Source organism: Zootoca vivipara, chromosome Z1 (assembly GCF_965207765.1).
Source record: "Zootoca vivipara chromosome Z1, rZooViv2.hap1.1, whole genome shotgun sequence".
Classification (NCBI taxonomy): domain Eukaryota; kingdom Metazoa; phylum Chordata; class Lepidosauria; order Squamata; family Lacertidae; genus Zootoca; species Zootoca vivipara.
The window spans coordinates 49,727,056-49,747,729 of record NC_142583.1 but is presented as its reverse complement, the minus strand read 5'-3'; the positions used below and the strand labels follow the sequence as shown (position 1 = coordinate 49,747,729).

At 40.5% G+C, this 20,674-nt stretch overlaps 1 protein-coding gene across 34 annotated transcripts in view; it reads left to right on the top strand.

Moving 5' to 3' along the window:
- The window catches only part of ANK2 (ankyrin 2), a 316,546-nt gene that overhangs the window by 244,626 nt on the left and 51,246 nt on the right, over window positions 1-20,674 (top strand). For 19 of the 34 annotated variants that reach the window (XM_088660422.1, XM_088660406.1, XM_088660416.1 and 16 more), the window contains 7 exons: window positions 1,605-1,703; window positions 3,957-4,055; window positions 11,192-11,264; window positions 12,132-12,188; window positions 14,933-15,077; window positions 18,896-18,998; window positions 20,348-20,451. In XM_088660422.1, coding sequence (XP_088516548.1) covers window positions 1,605-1,703; window positions 3,957-4,055; window positions 11,192-11,264; window positions 12,132-12,188; window positions 14,933-15,077; window positions 18,896-18,998; window positions 20,348-20,451 — 680 coding nt within the window. The remainder of the gene's footprint in view (window positions 1-1,604; window positions 1,704-3,956; window positions 4,056-11,191; window positions 11,265-12,131; window positions 12,189-14,932; window positions 15,078-18,895; window positions 18,999-20,347; window positions 20,452-20,674) is intronic. The other 15 variants (XM_088660421.1, XM_060278537.2, XM_088660419.1 and 12 more) reach the window with 1 other exon arrangement.

The window sequence follows — 20,674 nt, the reverse complement described above, 5'->3', positions numbered from 1 at the left end:
ACAGATGATCACTCATGTGGATTTCAATTTTCAGATTATTTTTTTATAAAATGGAAGCAGAATAATGCTCCAGAGACTTGTGCTTTGGTGTGATTTTTCTGAAACACATCTTGGTTCAGGCATGCCTTCGTCAATGATGAATACATGTTTTAAAGTGGTCTTGTATATAAGGACTAGCCAGGAAGCCATAGCTGATAAGGAATTGTGTGCAGTTGACTGAGCAGGTCAGCAGGAAAGGAATGGAACATTCTGCCCTCCTCTGCTCCTAGCATGGAAATCTCTGGACTACCAGAGGAGGGAAGCCCCTTCCTCTGAACCCAGCATAGAAAACCTAGTGGGCTGGTGCAAGAATGACAGAACTCTCTGAAAACCCTCTGGACAAGATAAGAAGTTCAGTTGGCTTGCATGGCCTTTATCCCACAATGCAACCATGTGGGGACAAGCAGTGAGCCTTAACTGCAGTTTCTAAGCCCTTCCCAATTCTTTCCTTTACATTCCAAACGGCTTTCAGCATGAGTGCAGTTTTTTTAAAGTTGCGAAGTCCCTTTATAGGAAAAAGAACACCTCGTTCCCATGCTTCTAAGAGATAGATACATACTTTGAAAATCTAGCAAAAGGGAGCTGCTCTTTTAACTGAGTGAATCCATACATCTGGCTGCCAGCTAGTCTGGAAAGGGGTTGGGGTTTTGTTTTGTTTTAAAATGTCCTCTGCTGTATGGAAACTTAAAAGATAAAATGCACCAATTTTGAATATATTTCCTCTTTAACTTGCCTCCAATACATTCAGTTAAGTTTGGCACATGGTGTGTTATTAGCAAGAAGAGTTCTATAATTTGCTGTTTTACAGTAATAACAACCCCCCCCCCTTTTCTGAAAAATTCCATTTCAGTAGTTTACTGTGTGGCCTTAAGAATGGCTGGATTGGAATTGTCGTGCCATTGCCTCTGTCTCTAAATGTTCTGTCTCACCCAGTGTTATATTTAGTTGAAGTTGCTTTTAGAACATAAGCCTGCTTTAAGAAATATAGGCAGCATATGAGAAAAGCAAATGGAAAAATGAATTTCTAACCAAAAGTTAGTTTACTTTGAAGCCCTTGTTTGCTTTTTCTTCATGGATATTACACTCTGAAATCTCCAAGAAAAATAAATCAATTGGATGATGAATAAGGGTTTGTGTGATGCATTGGCTCATACCTATCTTCCAGTGACTAGCCCATAGAAAAGGATGGAGGGGAAGTTGTGAACAGTTTTAAAGAATATAAAAACTTCACAAACTTCCATGGCATCACTAGTATTTACTTAATAACTGCTTTGTCCTATAAGCTTTGGCCCATTGATTAATTTCTCCTCACCTCCTTTTTTCCCCTAAACCTTACTATAGATCTGGTAGCTATTACTTGCCTTCTGTTATTAATGGTGAAAGAATAATTTTCTATAAAATGTATTAATAATGAAAATTGCAATATCCAAACAGATAGGATTGCAAGGTTGCCAGCAATTATGATTTATACCTTCATTAAAATAATCTAGGGAATATGCAAATATATATATATTGATGTTGCTGTTTTTCCCTCCCTTAAATGTGTGAACTACCACTAACTACAGAATGGTTACACTCCTCTGCATCAAGCTGCTCAGCAAGGTCACACACACATCATCAATGTTCTTCTCCAACATGGGGCCAAACCAAATGCAATCACTGCGGTAAGCATGGCATTGCCACACTCTTTTCTTCATTTCATGGTGTACATTTCTCTTTCTGGTTCTGTGTTTTAGGCTAATGATAAGAAATCACCCACCTTACCATCCAGCATAGGGAAAGAGTAGTGCCTAATTTATTATCTTAGATTGTTTCCTGGTTGGCTGTGACACAATAGTGTGTATCCGTTTCCTCAAAGAATAGAGAATGGTATAATTTCACTGATAGCCACGTTCTCCCAGTGTGTGACTAAAGGTTAGACTCAGTGAAAGTATAATGTCAAGACAATCTGAAGACTGTATTCCATTCAAAAGAGAATGGGACCTGGTTGTTGGGACCAGTTCTGAAATCCGTTCCTTCAAAGAGTTTCAGAGGAACATGAAGGGAGGCAGAGGCGCCAGCTTGCAAAGGCAATGGGGGGGGCATGCAACATCATGCACCTGACATCAGGACGTCAGGAGGAGCTGGGGAGGAGTCAAACGCAGCAGCTACACAGCTTCAGTGGTTGGTGGCTCCTCTCCTGGTGCCACCACAGGCGGGAAGCTGTTTTGACCCTCTTTCACCTCCATGGCAGGAGGAGAAAGAGGAGCTGGCCGTTGGAGCTGTGCCATGATGCGCTTGGCTCCACGCTTCACCTCTGTGTTTTTTGGACATGGGGGGGGGAGCTCCCACCCAAAAATATTTGACGGGACCAAAAGAGGTCAGCCAGGAACTGGTGCTCCTATAGGAAGTTGTGCAACTTCAGAAAATGTTCAACATTGGAAACCATGGCTTCTCAGGTTAAGAATGACCACTTACCGGGTCAGCAGTCCCACATACCCTCAGAGGTCAAATTGGCTTTCTATGTAGCCTGACTAGAGCTGAGATGAAACCAGGGCCGTCTTAAGTATATTTGGCGCCCTGGCGCCGTGGTGCGATGGATCCCTCCGGCGCCCCCGCCCCGTTTCCCAGCGTGGCAGGCGGGCGGAGCTGCGCGGCCAGAGCTGCGCAGCCCGGCCGGCCGGCAGGAACAGCTCCACGGCGGGTGAGCGGGCAAGCCCCCTGGCCGTAGGGGCGGCCCTGGATGAAACAGTGCCCTGTTGACACAGTCATTTTTCACACAGAATAGAAAAGCTTTCTGTTTGCGGGGAGCATAGTGTTGCATCAAATTAAGTGTCATCCCACCACATTTTCCAGTCACCCTCTTTATCAAAAAAGCCAAATCATTTGGGGAAATGGGTTGATGTGCAAGACTTGTCAATCATCAATAATGGCACAACCCAAATTTGTTGGTGTATGATTAAATTTTAGCTGAAAATAGCAACAATCTAGAAGCTCTCCCAGACAAAAATCAACATATGAGAAATCAAAATTTGGTACTGAAACTGCATTGGGTGTGTGTGTAAGTATTCTCAGAAGGCAAGTGCTTGCACAGTTTAGATTTTCCTAGGAAATATTTCACATTCTCCCTGAAAATACTACTTAACTCCTGAAAACTGAAACTGAAGGATATTTTGTACAGCACCAAACATAAAACAAATTAGTGGTGCTACTTTTGGATTAAATATATTACATTTAGAAAAAAGAAGCAAAATTACTTCTGTTATTTTGTTCACCCAAATAGAAATTGAGGCATACAATTGCTGAATTTCTATCTCTCTCTCTCTCCCCCCCCCCAGTCTAGGGATAACCAATGTGCTTTCCTTCATATGCTGTTGGACTACAACTCCCAGGGATTATGTGAGCTGTCGTTCAACAACATCTGGAGGGTATCCTGTTGGCAGTGGCATTTGTATATTGAATTTTAAATACAGTCTCTGATTTGTTTTGCCTTCCCTAGGTTTTGTTCCTGTTGCACCATTTGCCTGAATAATCTCATCTTTCTATTTTTTCAGGTGGAGCCTCTTAAGCTATTTATTAATCAGGTTATTCTCAATTAAAAACATGTTTGGTAAAATTAATCAGGAGTTGCAGCAAAGCCAGATTTTATAATGTGTAATATAGAAAGTTGTGGGTTAAACCATTAAAAGCAGTATATTTTTTATTAAGTGCAACAGGCAGATGTTCTGTGTATTTTGTTACCAAGGCAATTGGGGCTGTAGTCTGAGCAAAGTTGCAAAGAGAGATTCAGATTTAACAGTAAAGCACACTGATTTTTCCTAAGCGAATGCCTTGTTTTGGATGGAAATGCTGGCTCATTCAGTGCAGGGTGTGAGCTCATTGGTTCATATCATAATCCTCCCTCTCCTTCTCCTTCTCTCCCTCTTTTCTCCTTTCAGAATGGCAACACTGCTTTAGCAATTGCTAAGCGTCTGGGATATATCTCAGTGGTTGATACATTAAAGGTTGTAACCGAGGAAGTGATTACCACCACAACTGTGAGTATCACCAGCCTTATCTTCCCTTCTTTATTCAGAGGGGCATTTCTGTTCTTAGTTATTTTTGATTCTGTTTTGCCTTTCTTATTTTTTCGTTTTAGAAGTATAATTTAAATGTAACAATTATTTTTCAGTTTTTGTAGACAGTACCCATGGACATCTAGCTGTGGAAATGATAGATTTATTTATACACACCATAAAATATATTAAGATGGTATTGTGTAGCTTGTATGCCTTGTATCTCCAAAAGATCCAATTGGATGCCATGCCAAGTCCTCATTTTGTGTTCCATGTTCTTGGCTATCTCTTATTTTCTGACCTTTCTGATGCTGCAGAATGAGACTTAAACACTGTAAGTGATTGCAGGTGCCTGCTGCCCACCACTCTATTTGCTTGTTGCTAAACTTTGTGCTACTTTATCATTTTTGTCCACAAGTTAGTTACGGCAGAATCCTTGAGTTTAAACCCTGCTGCTATTTGGTGAAGTTTGTGAGACTAAAAATATTTAAAATTGTCTTGCTTAACTGGGTTGAACACACCCCAAGTTACCATGATGTAAAACTGTGAGTCATATTCATCTGCTTTAACTTTGAACAGGAAAATTCATTCTCACGTCAGGCTTAATGGGTCTTGGTTGAATTCAAATTAGCTATAATGCCATACTCTGGTTATGTTTACAAGATACTTCATTTATTTAGGAGGTTTTTTCCTGTCCTCCCTCACCCTTGACCTCAGGGCAGGTAACAATATATATCATAATAATGAACAAGAGGAACAGATAGAACCAATTAAAATGCATAAACCACACAAATACTACAGACAGGTCCGTAAAATCCCCAAACGACAGTTTTTTGTCGACTACAGAAGGATAACAGTGTAGGCACCAGACAAATGGCCGCAGAGAGGGTCTGTTCTCATGCTACCAGCCTTGGATGTGGGAAATCAGAAAGAGCATGTCATTCAGATCTTAAGAGACAGGACAATTCCAGGAGAGCTGCTCTTTCAGGTACTGGAATCTTGAGTCTCGGAGGGCCTATGCCATACCTGCCAAGTTGCTGTCAGAGAAATAAGGGACCGGGCCGGAAATAGCAGACCGGAAGTAGTGCTGCCGCCATTTTGGAACTGGGTGGAGCATGCTCAGAAGTGACTTTTGATGCTGCTTTGCCCAGTTCCAAAATGGCCACCGCGCCAGAAGTCGCACTGCAGCCATTTTGGAACTGGGCAGAGCAGCATCAAAAGTCGCTTCTGAGCATGCTCCGCCCAGTTCCAAAATGGCCACCGCGCCAGAATAAACCGGGGAAAAACAAAAAAAATCTGTTTTTTGAGCTAGGAACAGCTGGAAAAATGGGGATTTCCCAGGGAAAACGGGAGACTTGGCAGCTATGGCCTACTCATTGGATTGCACTTCCACCTTTGGAATATGCATCCATTGCTAATTGAGTGCTGAAGGTATCCTAATTTAGTGCTGAAGTATCCACAGTTAGACTCTTTTTTTGCACCTTTTGTCTCTGCTTGTCTGTGGTTCGCTTATCTAAAAGAGCATGAGATACCTTTCTAGTATATTATAGAGACCAAGCAGAAAATCAGTAAACCTGAGATTTGGCTATGTATCCTTTTCCAAAGGACCCCTAGTGTACAAATGGCACAAGAAGTGTAGTGGCTGCAAGGGGAATTAGTATGAGGTATGTTCTAGGCCAGGATTTTTTTGCCATGAGTGCACACTGACAGTGCATGCACCCTACTGACAACTAGAGGGCTGTTCCCTAAGCAACATTCCTTGTCCTATTCATAGAAGGACATGTCTCCTAACTTCTTGACTACAGTATGCATAGTGGGCATCTATTGTTATATATTTATTTAGAACCTTTGTAACTCATTTTTTATTTTGTACTTTGATGAATAGTTCATTTAACTTTTTTTACATTGATCCGATTTTCGTTTCCAGAGCATGCGGGGACCTTACACCTTTTGTACATTTGTGTAATTTCAACCTAGACTCTTCAGTCAGTCATATTGTTTTTGCAAGTATGCATTAGACATTTTATTTATTTGCTTTTATACGTTTCTGAGCACAATTCAAAGTGTTGGTGCTGACCTTTAAAGCCCTAAATGGCCTCAGCCCAGTATACCTGAAGGAGCATCTCCACCTCCATCGTTCTGCCCGGACACTGAGGTCCAGTGCCGAGGGCCTTCTGGTGGTTCCCTCGCTGCCAGAAGCCAAGTTACAGGGAACCAGGCAGAGGGCCTTCTCGGCAGTGGCACCCGCCCTGTGGAACACCCTCCCGCCAGATGTCAAAGAGAAAAACAACTACCAGACTTTTAGAGGACATCTGAATGCAGCCCTGTTTAGGGAAGCTTTTAATGTTTAATAAATTATTGTGTTTTAATATTTCTGTTGGAAGCTTCCCAGAGTGGCTGGGGAAACCCGGCCAGATGGGCAGGGTATAAATAATAAATTGTTATTATTATTATTACCTCACATTTTTTCCTCTAAGAAGCTCAAGGTGGCATACATGGTTCACCCCCTCCTCATTTAATCCTCCACCCTCTGAGGTAGGTTAGACTTAGAGGCAGTGACTGACCCAAGGTCACCCAGTGAGCTTCATAGTGGAGTGGGGATTTGAACCCTGGTCTCGCAGATCCTAGTCCGGCATTCTAACCCCAATCCCACGCAAGGGATTCGAGAGAACTTAAACATCAGAGTAGTACATAGATTTCGGCAATTCCCATTAAATTGAGGATTGGTTCTGGAACTGGAACAACGTCCAGATGTGTGAGTGAAAGCAATTTTGTTTTTGCAATGCAGGATTACAGTAAGTCTCAGATGTTATGTTCTGATAAAGATAGAATCAAAATGGTTTGTTGGGAATTATAACTAGAGTGAGCTATGGGTTATTAATGAGATGTAGGCAGTAGGATGACTTGAACTGAGCATGGCAAAAACCCAAACAAACCGCAAAAGAAGACTGACTGTGTATATCTGTCCATAAGACTCAGTCGCTTCATACTCACAAAAAATACATTAATGAGTACAGTACTGTGATAACTGCAACTGCTAGTAGTAGTATTGCAGAGCACTGTTCTGGTCCCCCTACTGACTGCAATTAGAAGTAGTACAGTCTGGCACTGGGCCAGTCTCCTCACCCCTCCCTCTCTCCTTCCCTGTAAACAGCAACAACACACCTGCCAGGGTGCTATGGTTGCCCCTCCACCCCACTGGGCAAGTTGCTATTGACTGTACTATTACAGAGCCTATTTTAAGAAAATAAATATGGTAACACCCTCTAGGAGTTCTGAAGTTAGGAGGGAAATCCAATGAAAAATAAATCTCAAACCAGCAGTGGCAGTAGAAGAAATATGTGGTGGAGATAAGTGGATAGCTGCCATCTTTATGAAGCAGCTACAAACCTCTGTGATGGTAACGCTTACATGGTGAATGTATACCACCATGAACAAATTTGTTATCCCCACTGTTTTGAGGAGTAAAGCTTAAAAAATTTCATCCTGACCCCCAAACCCCAAATACACCTCCAAGTGGAACTCCATCATATGGTTAGTAGGAGAGTCCACACAGCTTCTGACAGTTCCATATAATCTTCCTCTGCATTCAACCAGCAATGGTACGAGAACAGCTCAGATATTGTCTGAGCTTGAGTATTCATATTATTGCCCAGGGCCTTTTCCAGTTGAGAACAGAAGGTCCACTTCATCTTTGCTTTTACTCAGAAAACCCCCAGAAAACTCAAACCTGCTACTTCCCACTATACTACATATCACTTTGCAAGCAAGCATTTTACTTTCTTTCTGCTTTTAGGCAGTATCATTCCATCAGCAGGCTTTCCTTCTTTGAATGTAGTTGTTAACACATTTCTTTGCTACTGAAAAGAGAGATGTTGGAAACATATGCCCCGCGGTGTGCATTTAATCAATCTCGGCAGGCTTTGATTTCCTGCTGTTGTCTGACCTTTCTAATGAAGAAAAAACTTTCTGGTTTTACAAAAGAAAAGCCATGTGACTTTTAAGCATTGTTGAGCTGTTGAGCAGAATGATGGGCTGTGCCTGCTGCCGATTGCTGCTCACCTGGCCCATAGTTCTGCAAAAGGATATTGCTCCCTCTAATTGTTTGGATTGCTACTGGGTTTTTGGGGGGTGGGGGTGGGGCATAGCTGCCAAGTTTTCCCTTTTCTCGTGAGGAAGCCTATTCAGCATAATGGAATTTCCCTTTAAAAAAGGGATAACTTGGCAGCTATGGGGTGGGGGTGGGGGAATGGTCGCTACTAGCCATGATGGCTCTATTCTGCCTCCGCTGTTAGAGGCATAATGCTTCTGAATACTAGTTTCTAGAAGTCACAGAAAGGGACAGATCTTGGTTTCCAGTTTCTCACAGGCATCCGACTGGCCACTGTGAGAACCGGATGCTGGAATAGATGGGCTATGGACCTGATCCAGAAGGCTTGCCCCATGTTCTTAGGTGGTACTTCTTGGTGGCACTTCTTGGTGATAGTATGCAGTACCAATGATGGGGGTATATTCCCCCAGTCTCTTTATGAGTTTGTAGGTTTGAGTTATTTGAGTTATTGTTATGGCCCACAAGCACAACATTATGTGATTTGAGGAAAGTGTTTGTTATAGTATGGAATTGCTTCTAGGTATTCTTATTTCATCAAGGTCCTCTCAAGATGCTGGGCTCTCTGCATTTAATACATTGGGTAGGCAGAATGGTTTTTTAAAGCTGCTGTTTCATTAGTATTGTTGTATGGTTTATAAATACTTATAATTGTTGTCTTGTTGATTTGTTAACGATTGATATGATTTGGTAAGGCCAACTTTTATTTGGCCCAGGCCCCAGGCATTGTAATTGTGATGTTTCGCGCTGATGTTCTGTTCTGTTTATTGCTGCCGTTGTTACTGTTTGTAAGCTGCTTTGAGATTCAGCTGAAGCATTTAAGTACAATAAATTGAAACAGTAATGCATGCAAATGAAAAAAAGAAGAATCACTAGTCTCTTAAATCAGTTAATATTTAAAAACATTAACACTGGGTATCGGTTTCTGCTTCCACTCCTTGCGTCTTCACTACAATAGAGTAAACTGAGGCCTGTTATCCGCAGCCAAATGATTTCCCAAATTTTCCAAACTAGAACTTGTCCTTATATTGGATGCCATCATGATTCAACATGATTCATGTTTGGTTGTGATGAGAATGCTGATATTTATAGAACATTTATATTTATAGAAATACAGAAAACCAACAATATGCTCCGGCTTTGAGCACATTGGGCCGTGAACAGGATATTTGTATGTTATTGATTTTTTTGTTTTTTGTTTTGTTTTGTTCTGTTACCTTTCAAATAAATATGTTCATTTTAAATGGATTTATTTTAATTTGATGGGTATGATATTATTATTATTATTATTATTATTATTATTAATTTCCATAGAGCAATGTGTGTGTATGTGTGCACACTGCTTACCTAGGGGGGCATTGGTACACTGCCCTCCGCTGGTGCTGTCCATGTCAGTTGTTGTCTAGTCTATCACTTAAGATTTTCTCACAGTCATATTAGTTTTTCACCTTTTAAATCCTGTTTTCAGTTTTAAATGATGAACCACACTTTTATGAGATTTTTGTAGAAAACCTATTCATTTTTGTATGTTATATTCAACTAAATTATGCTCAGAATAGACCCATGAAAATTGCTGGATTAAGTTATTCAATTCAACTGATTTTGATGTGTCTGCCATGGGTATGACCCGGCCGAATACAACCCTCATATGCTTCCCTCTAATACTTTCTTCTGGTAATGTCTCAATGTTCAACTCAATTTATCTTGTCTTTCCATAAGCTACTGTGGCTGGTTTTCTTAGCAGGAAATAAATATGAATCTGTATGCTTAAATCACAAAACGGAATTGTTCTGAATTGTTTTTACAAATTGTAATTTTACAAGCTTTAAAAAACAAATACATGAATAAAATGCTAATAGAAATATATTGGTAAAACATGAGAAAGTAATAAAGTTACTATTTTAGGTGCAGGTTCTTCGGACATGTTGCCCAGAGTTCACATCTTGAATATTTTGCATCGTTCAAAGCTTCATTTCTAAGGGTTTTTACAGCTTTAACAAGTTCCATATGCATCCTTTAACTTCTTTCTGTAGACGTTACCTAATGTGTTTTTTAGAACTCATCCTGCCTCAAAAGAGTTGAATAAGTTTTGCATGTATATCAATTAACAAATCTGCTAAAAGCATTTTAAAATGCAAAACCAGTTGCTAAAGGAAACTGCTGCTCATTACAGCACATGGCCAAGTTTTCTGTAGCGATAAAAGGAAGTGACATCTTTTGGAGAGGGAAAAACCACGAGAACTACAGAATAGAAATAGAATTGTCACTGTACCACTTGTTTACAGTGAGATTAAACAAGCCCTCCCCCCAAATCTCTCAGTCCTTGTTACACTCTGTGTGCTGTTGTACGAGCACCAACCCCAAACGTCAGCTGCAATGTTGCTGTCTTCCATTCAGCAGCCTCACGGCCCATGGGTAGAAACTGTTCTTTAACCTGTTGGTGTGGCTTATCATGCTTCTATATCTCCTGCTTGAGGACAGGAGATTAAAAAGGTGCTGGCCAGGGTATGAGTCATCCCTGAGAATGTTCCTTGCTCTTCTGAGGCAATGGTCTCCCGCGATAACATCTAGCAGACTCAGATGTCGTGGGCTGTCTTCACCACCCTCTGTAGGGACTCTCTGCCCATGGCTGTCAAACCAGCATACCACACCGTAATGCAGTATGAGAGAACATTTTCTATCGTGGACCGATAGAAGGAAATCATCAGATGCTGTCCAACCTTGTTCTTTCGCAAAACCCTAAGGAAATGAAGTCTCTGTTGGGCCTTCCTAACCACCTGGGCTGTATTGACCTTCCAAGTTAGGTCTTCACTAAGATGGACTCCCACGTATTTAAAGGAAGAACATGATTCAAATGTCAGAGTGAGACTGAAATGTGAAAAATACTATGATAAATGTGTATTAGCCTGGGTGTTTTCTTATAAATATATATATTTAGCAGTTTTTTGTTGTTGTTGTTTCCCACGATTTAACCTGTTTATTGATGTCTCTTTCTCTCTCTCTTTTCCAGACTGTAACTGAGAAACACAAGCTCAATGTACCTGAAACTATGACTGAAGTCTTGGATGTGTCTGATGAGGAAGGTAAGCTGACCACAAACCACATGAGCCAGGCTGGTTATAATATATACCGAACTCTGGATTTAAGAAACCATCACATTACTTAAAGTGGCTAATTCAAAAGATTGGGGGAAAAACCATAGGCTAAAAAAACAAATGTACAAATGCTTATTTATTTATTTAAAGGATAAGTTAGCATCAAATATAAGAGACATTACAGATTTGTGATTAGATGAAGGTGGGGCATAGCTAAGTGATAACGTATGTGGTTTGATTGCAAAAGGTTCCAGGTTCAGTCATTGGCATCTTCAGGTAGAATTAGGAAACAGTCATGTGGAAAACTTTGAGGAGTCTTGGCCAGTCCATGTGGATCATACGGAGTTAGATGGACCAATGGTCTGGCAGCTTCTTAGGATCTCATCTCTTGGGAGGTCTCAGTTTAGCCCTCCCTCCCTACCATCTTGCAGCTGCTGTTTGCCCTGTTAGGATAAGCATATGTTTACCTATATATTTTCTCTATTGGAGCAAATAGCTGGGTGGGCAGAGCACATTATTTGTATTTGGAAAATGCCAGCGGTGAAAGGGCTACTCATCAAATGGCTGCTTTTAAAGAGAAATTTGGAGGTAGGAGGATCAGATCATGAATCTCCAGTGATTCATCGAGTGTTGGCCTCTAGACTGATCTACCATGTGAAGAATTACTTTGATTTTCTCTAATCCTCCTCCTGTTGTTCAGTATATATACCGCTCCCTCACCCCCTCCATGTTTATTTTAAATAATTTTGGTTTTCTCTTGGTTGCAAGGTAATGAGATTTCTTCCCAGTCTACCATATGCCGTTAGTTGCTCCCTTTTGGCCCTGTTCCTGAAATTTAACTTATGTGTTATGCAGCTTTTAAACACTCTGACTATGATCATTTCACTGATGAGGATGCCTTTAGTGATGCAGGTACAGTGTTAAGAGTTCTTAGAGTGAGGCACAAAACTGTTTTTATTTTATTGTTTAATTGTTTACTGTCCCTCTCCTCTTTTCTGAAACCGAGACACATGTTTATGGAATGCCTAACTCTGATCTATGCCAGTGAATGTGTGTGTGTGGGTCTCTGCATGATTTCAGTTTTGCCCACCCTGGCCCCCAAAACGGAGCCTTAATTTTGTAGCTGGCTCTCTGGGTGCTTTGTTCTGCCTTTTAAGAAGATTTAAGACATAGTTCATGTTCTATAAATTCAGATTTAAATAAAGTATATTGGAATAATAAAATTACCTTCTGTGATCTTAGTATTTAGTTGCTAGTTTTGTATGGTTGTATTAACTAAGTATTGTGCCCTCCTGGGGCATTAAGATTCATTAACAGGGAGATCACTGATAAATATTAAGAAACAATTATGTTGGTTTTTCTTTACTGTGTGACGTTCCTCAAGATGGCTTCCTCTTTAGAAGAGAATGTCAAGTTCTTAATTGAAATCATGTTATGCTGTGTAGAATGTAGTTTTGATAGAATAGGCTAAAGGTTCAGATTCATGTTAAGAAAGAATGCTCCGCCCCACCCTGAAATGTATTTCAATAACCCAATATATTTGTTCAAGGCCTTGGAAATTCTTCTTAGAGGAAAGTTAAGGATTTTTGCAGAGTTTAACTAGGTAGCCTCTGTATTGGCATATGGCCACCTACCAGGTTGTTCAAAAAAGCGATAAATATAGTGAAATATGATGAATGTGTAGCTCCTGTAGAAGGCTTCTTTAATGTAGTGGATGCTTTACCTGCCATTACCACTGAAACAGGTTTCTAAAGATTCCAAAGATACCACCTGCAAAATGCCCCAGTGTTTGCCTTTATTTCAGGGTGTGTGTGTGTTCTTCTTGTATTCCTCCCCCCATCAGACGATTGCAAGAATATGGTTTTTGTATGCTGCTGCTCTCATGATTCAGCAGGGACAGATGTTCAATATTTCCATTTTAGCGGTTCAGTTGCCAACAGTTCCATAAGAGCCTTTGAGAGCTGTGTGTGGCTGACATAATGTGACGCCCATCTGTAATCACTTAACTGACAATTATTTGGGTCTAGACAGCATGGCTGGTCAAAGAGGCAATATAATACCCTGAAGTAGTTATGGTTACAAAGATTTGCACAAAGAATAACACACCAAACTAGGGGTGGCAAACCTGTGACCCTCCAGATGTTCAACTACATCTCCCATCATACCTTACCTTTGGCCATGATGACTGGGGCTGATGGGAGTTGAAGCCCAAGAATGTCCAGAGGGTCACAGGCTCCCCTACCCTGTTACAAATCCCTGACATGATTTAAGTTTAAGTGAAAGAGTACCTGGAGAGAGGAGGATACAAGAGTATGGATTCCTCTAAAAGAGGAATACGTTCCCCCAGTTCCTGATCTGCTTTTCCATGTGAGCATCATCAGAACAGATACATATTCACTCTTTCTCATGGTAACTGTGTTTACTATAGAGAGAGTGTCTGGCTCATTGGTTCAGTGCAAGACTGTTAGGTCAGCAGTCATTACTAGATGCTGCTGGTTCAAGGTGATTACTGTGTAGTCATAGGGTTTGACTCGGATTCATTCATGTTTGGAATGGACAAACTTAAGACAAATTTCATTGGGTCTGCTCTACGCATGACTAAGTCTGGATCCAATGCATCATTGCCTCATAATGAATGTGAACCATTTTCTGTTATGGTTGGAACGTTTAATGTAACACTTTTTATTATTATTTTGAAAGTAATCTGAAAGTCAGTTTTGCCTTGGTGCCTTACAAAGTTTGAATTAAGATCCAGAACTTACGCTTCCTTGGATCCAAACATCTTCGCAGTTCATAAAAGGCCTGTTTCTGACTTAGTGGAAGATCACTGCACAAGAAAAATGCTCCCTACTACAGGTCCAGAGAAGCTCTTCCATTTGCACAAGCTCTTCCTCTATCTCTCTTTATATAAACATATATTCCCCATCAGATTTTATATATGCTGTTTCTTCCTTGCTTTGCATGCAGAAGGTCCCAGGTGCAGTCATTGTCACCTCCATTTAAAAGGATCAGGTAGGAGCTGATGGGAAAGACCTCTGCTGCCAGTATGAGTAGACAATACTGAGCTAAATGGGCAAATAGCCTGATCCAAACATTAGGCAGCTTTCTCTGTTCACATCTGATACTTAATTGAGCTTTTCTGAAAATCAGAGTGTAGTGCCAATATAAACTCTCTGCTGGCTAGAATATATATATTTCTGTTTCTTTTCTACATTCTGTCCCACATTAATGACATTCTCATATGGCACATAATAGTGCAATAGGGGCTCAAAGTCAAATTTTAATGTCTCATGTGGAAGCAGTTTATGTCAGAGACCAGCTGTGTCCAAGAAACTAAGTGGAAAAAAGGAACAAAAGCAAAATTAGTTCAGCCAACAGTGTGTATAATAGCAAAGGACAAAAGACTGATTCAATGTGAGGTGCTGTTGATGGGTTTTGTTTTTAAACTTACACTGATATCATCCCACTTACTCTGCCAGTGTTTTCTTAGTGTGTATTAACAGCTTGTGCTTGCTGTGCTTCAGGAATGAGGATAATGTTCCCTGTTTTGTTTGTTTGTGTTTGAGGTGATCCACCTAATATGTGACCATACTTTTCCAGTGCTGTAGGTCTTCATTAGTTTATTGATCTTGTGAATTTGTGTGTTTTGGCTCAAGGTGATGACACTATGACAGGAGATGGGGGAGAATATCTTAGAGCGGAAGATCTGAAAGAATTAGGTGACGATTCCTTACCCAGCAGCCAGTTCTTAGATGGTATGAACTACCTGAGGTACAGCCTGGAAGGAGGCCGATCTGACAGGTACTACTGCACAAATAATGTTATATTTTTCTAACACATCTATAGTATTTTTGCTGAATAAACACCTAGGACAGTATCTGGATGGATTTTAGGACACTTTCAAGGCCCAGAGACTTGGTGGGCATGGAGAATGCCCACCTTGTAGATTCACAGAAGAAAATTTACTGAGGAAGAATATTTACTGAGGGAGAACTGGATTGAAATGTGTACATAAAGCTCCCCCCTCAGATTTCAGCCAAATACCCTAATCACAGCTCACGTGAAAATGAAAGGTACAGAGATGTTCCATCTGAATATTAAAAGCACTAAACATATGATATTGTTAGCTTAAATATATGGATCTTCATTGCAATAAAGGAAGCCTATGCAATGCAGTGGTTGTGCTATTGCTTTGTGCTATGGAAAATGTAGCTTCTTCCATCTATTATGGAACTGGCTTATTTTAAGAAGCTCAGCTTTAGATCCTCTAGTTTTTCTTTCACAATCATGGTTTTTCTTTCATAATCATGTTCCATGTTTATTATTTCTCTCTCCCCTCTTTGTATGCTTTCATTAGCACTATGCCCAGGTAGGTATTATGCAGCATGAAAATGATGTTCTCTTCAGTGCTCCCTTGTGGCATCTGTCATTAAATACCCGCATCCATGCTGTAGACATGGAGGATTTTGAAGGTTTTGTTTATTAGAGTCGTTCAGTTTTGAAGGAACAACTAAAATACCATTGTGGTTGCAATTAACTATGATCTCAACCAAAATCTTAACTGATTATTTTACGGCATGTGCAATGCTGCAAGTTAAAGGCAGGCTTAAAAAACTATCAAGGCACATACTGATTTCAGAAAGATAACAAAGTTAACATGCTGCCCATTTTCAATTATATATAGCTATTACAATAGATAGAAAGAACTGTTTGTACCTGACTTTGCTCAATAAGACATGCAAGAAGAAAACCAGTCTTTGGCAAGTATGAGGAAATGCCCTAGAGGTCCTAGTCTCACTGCCCCTGGGTCCTTTTATGTGAGATTCTATGAATCACTGGGACACAGGTGGTGCTGTGGGTTAAACTACAGAGCCTAGGGCTTGCTGATCAGAAGGTCGGTGGTTCGAATCCCTGCAACGGGATGAGCTGCCGTTGCTTGGTCCCAGCTCTGCCAACCTAGCAGTTCGAAAGCACGTCAAAGTGCAAGTAGATAAATAGGTACCACTACAGCAGGAAGGTAAACGGCATTTCTGTGTGCTGCTCTGGTTCGCCAGAAGCGGCTTTGTCATGCTGGCCACTTGACCTGGAAGCTGTACGCTGGCTCCCTCGGCCAATAACGTGAGATGAGCACCGCAACCCCAGAGTCAGTCACAAATGGACCTAATGCACAGGGGTCCCTTTTTACCTTTACCTTTTATGAATCACTAACTCAATGTTAGAAAGTACAAAAGGTGTCAGGAGCAGAAAAGTCTTGATAAATAATTGGTGTGGCTGGGGATAGCGTGAAATTAATGGATAGCATCTGTTTACGATCAACAGCCTTGAGTTTATTTTTGTCAGGTCAGCTTTACTGAAGATACCTCAATAGAATATCTGAAATAAATTACATTTTGCTTTTCATAGGTAGCTACTGAAGTTTTTGGTTTTATTAAAGAAAGGAAAAAATTGAATTTTTCTGAGGACCAGGTTTTCGTGGCCAAAGCAGACATGATATTATCCAAATATTTAACACTTACATTGCTTTGCAAATGAACAATTCTATTTGTTTTTAATATAAAACTCACCCCACAAGTTGACTTAGCTCAACTTCCTTCAGTTAAAAATGATACACACATAAGTTATTATGCTATTGTCACTTCCAAGGTTTATTAAAAAATGCAAGGTTGCTATTACCACCGTTTTCAAATTTGGGGACTAACAAAATTTTGGGACAAGGTTGCTATTACCACCATTTTCAAATTTGGGGACTAACTCCCTTTTAGCACAGAGGCATGTCTTATAAACAAGTTTAGGATTGCATTGCATATCATACCTCAGCAGTTAAAATGTGACTAGGAGATAATCATACCATTTTAGAGCTGAAATGTCCTGATGACATTGACTTGGGTCCTAAGTTGCTTCTCTCTTCATTTATGGGAGGGAGGGACCAACTGTTTTCTCCATCAGCAGCCCTTTGCACTATAGCCTATGCCATTCCCAAAGATTCCCCAAGCACTAAAACCCTCTTCTGTGAACTCTGTTCTGCTCATGGGAGGAAAGCTAGGATCCCTGGAGCTAGGATCCAAGCCATTGCTTGAAATCAATCAATCGGTTGAAATCAGTTCAGTTTAATCCAATCAAAACTGACAGGATTTCTGTACATGTCATTGCATGCAGAATTGCAACCGCAGATCACAATATAAGAACTATTAAGAACATATCAAGTATATATTTATATATATAGTAAGCTACATATACTTATGTACTAATAATGGGAAATATTTTTCCCAATTATTTACAAGTTTAAAGGTAAAGGTAAAGGGACCCCTGACCATTAGGTCCAGTCGTGACCGACTCTGGGGTTGCAGCGCTCATCTCGCATTATTGGCCGAGGGAGCCGACGTATAGCTTCCAGGTCATGTGGCCAGTATGACAAAGCCACTTCTGGCAAACCAGAGCAGCACATGGAACCGCCGTTTACCTTCCCGCTGTAGCGGTTCCTATTTATCTACTTGCATTTTGACGTGCTTTCGAACTGCTAGGTTGGCAGGAGCTGGGACCAAGCAACGGGAATTCACCCCATCACAGGGATTCGAACCGCCGACCTTCTGATCAGCAAGCCCTAGGGTCAGTGGTTTAACCACAGCGCCACCTGGGTCCCATATTTACAAGTTTAAAACCCATTAATAGTTAACATTGAGATAGTAAAATGTGCTGTGTAAATAAATGTTTCTACTCAACTGTTTCTGCAATCTTAATTTATTCCTAACATTATTATGTTACTAGGCAACTGGAAACATATTAAGTATTGCACACAAAACACAAAATATATGACCTGTAGCTTGGTAATAGTTTAAGCTTCTTAATCAATATTTGAGGTACATAATTGTAGCCGAAACTCCATGTAGCTTAGTATGTTTGCATTTTGATATTTGAGGTGATAGCAGTCAGTTCAATTAAGCCGTTAGTTGATGTACGAAAGTAGCTTATTTTGCTTTGCATCTATCATTGCTACTGCAAATGATTTTCTATGGTAGTGTTGTGCATATAAAGGTGACGTAAAGGTGACAGTGTTTTGTTTTGTTTTGTTTTTGCTTGTTTATAAATTCTGCTGGTATATAAAGGCAAAATTGCGCACTGCGAAAAGAGCATATGGCTGGCTACCTTCTGTGTACCTTCCAGGGGACTAAGTAGCACACCGTTGCTTGTCAGAGAAACTTACTTCATTTTTTTTCCTTCCTGAAAAATTACCTTAAAATTATGAGTGACACACACACACACACACACACACACACACACACACACATTTCAACAGGACGAACAATGGAACGGGTTGCTTGTTGCTTTTAAGTACTGTATAAGGGGAGCCATTAAGCCACAGGGTCACTACTTCAAACTATTTCCAGACTGTAGATTGAACAGAATGGGATTCTGTTGGAGTCCAATGGTTTTGAGAAAAGAGAAAGAAAGTTGGTGCAAAAAGAAAAAAAGAGTGGAGGGTTTTATTCAAGTGCTTAAATCATCCCCCTGGAAGTTGCACTCAATTTGCTAATAGCATGCTTTCTTCAATCCTTTGCTCTGCCCACAATCCCATCTTCACAACACCACCTCAACTGCTGATAATGTTGCCAACCTACCAGCCTACGATCCTTCAGTTCAGACAGGTCCCATACGCTGAGCCACGCCTCCTACTTGAGAGACAGCGCCATGATTGATGACACGGTTGTTATCCCCAGCCACCAGGTGAGATGTTATGGTAGCTTTGCAAGCCTCTCAACTGATAACTTTAATGTTGCCATTCTTAATTGTCTTTTATGCGCTGTCACTGTTTGGGTGAACTATCAACTGCTCTGTGTTCCAACTTTCTTGGGTCTTGCCTGATTTTATAATGTTGTCTAGCTGAATAATTTCCCTCCGTATCATTCACAGTTATATGTCTGTCAGCAAAAAAAAAAAAAAAATCCACTTAGTATAAAGCAGATAACTGCTTCATCTATATATATAAAAATGTAAAAACAGCATGTGGGTGTGTTTCCACTTTTTACCGAAACCGCTTGACCGATAGCATTCAAATTTCACACAGTGTCCTATGCTACCGTGAGATTAATCTTATAAAGTGAATTCTGGGAAAAGAACCTTCCCTCTCAACAGCACCCCGGCTGTCGTTTACATACTAGGCTGAAGCCTTTACAGACTAGGCCAAATGGATGTACTGACTCACCTGGGTGGGGGTTGGGGGGAGGAGGGGACGGGATAGGTCAGGACACAGTGGGGCCAGTCACAGGGATGACCCGGGGGTTGGGGGAAAGGGGGCATGATATGTCATGGATCGACACAGGGTGGTGGCAGTCACAGGGATTAGCCACGGCAACGCGTGGCAGGGCCAGCTAGTAAGACATAATATTTGTAAGTGCATTCTCTGTATAGCTGTTTTTTGGGGGTCAGTGCTTTGCAATCACATTTGTCCCGACTGAGGTATATACACTGTTCCGAGAAGATAAATATTATATGTGTGCTTCACAGCTGAAGTAATATACATGTCTAAAGGGAGGAATGACTATAAGTCCTGTATATCCAGGTTCTATAATTTTCTGACAGAAATTAACTGACAGAGGAAATGCTTCTGGCACAAGAAACATTAGGGCATGGTGAGGCAAATCTAGGTTGTAATGTAGCCACTTTTTAGTGGTAGAAGCTACAGGGGTGTATCCAGTTAAGGCATACCCGGCATAGTCCAATTTAAATCAAGGGACTCAAGTTATGTTAGTTGATTTCACTGAGTTTACTCTGACTATAACTTAGTTGGATGACAATTGTTTGGGCTGAAATCATTTAGGAGCAATTAAATGTTTTGCTGCCACAGTGATTCCAGAGTAGAGCTTGATATCTAAATAACTCAGAAGTATATTTAGTTGGTCATTAACTAAGTTACACACATGACCTTTTACACTTTCATTTTAGAATTTTATAGCTTCTTGTGAACCAACTTCATCAGAGGCATAGAAATATTGGTTTGGGTTGGTTCAGTGCTGTAAATAAAGAGAAGAACAAGGGTTCAAAAACAGAAAAGTTAAATTTATTTGCATTTCAAGGTATCCACATTGGCCAAAGAAGGTGAGAGAAATTCATATCGCTTAAGCTGGAGCCCTGACAACCTGGACAATGTCACTCTTTCTGCTAGCCCCGTTCATTCTGGGTAAGTAATACACAACAGAAGACAAAAGAATCTCAGCAGCTTGAACTAATGCTTATTTTAGATGTGCATTTTTCTGTGTTATTGTTTCAATGCAAAAGTTCTAACAATTCAGATTAAAGGACTCAAGTACACTTCATATTGAAACCATTATGACACCACACCACAAAGAATTTGTGACTTCAACAGTCAATGAAAAATATATTTGTGCAGATCCCAACAAATT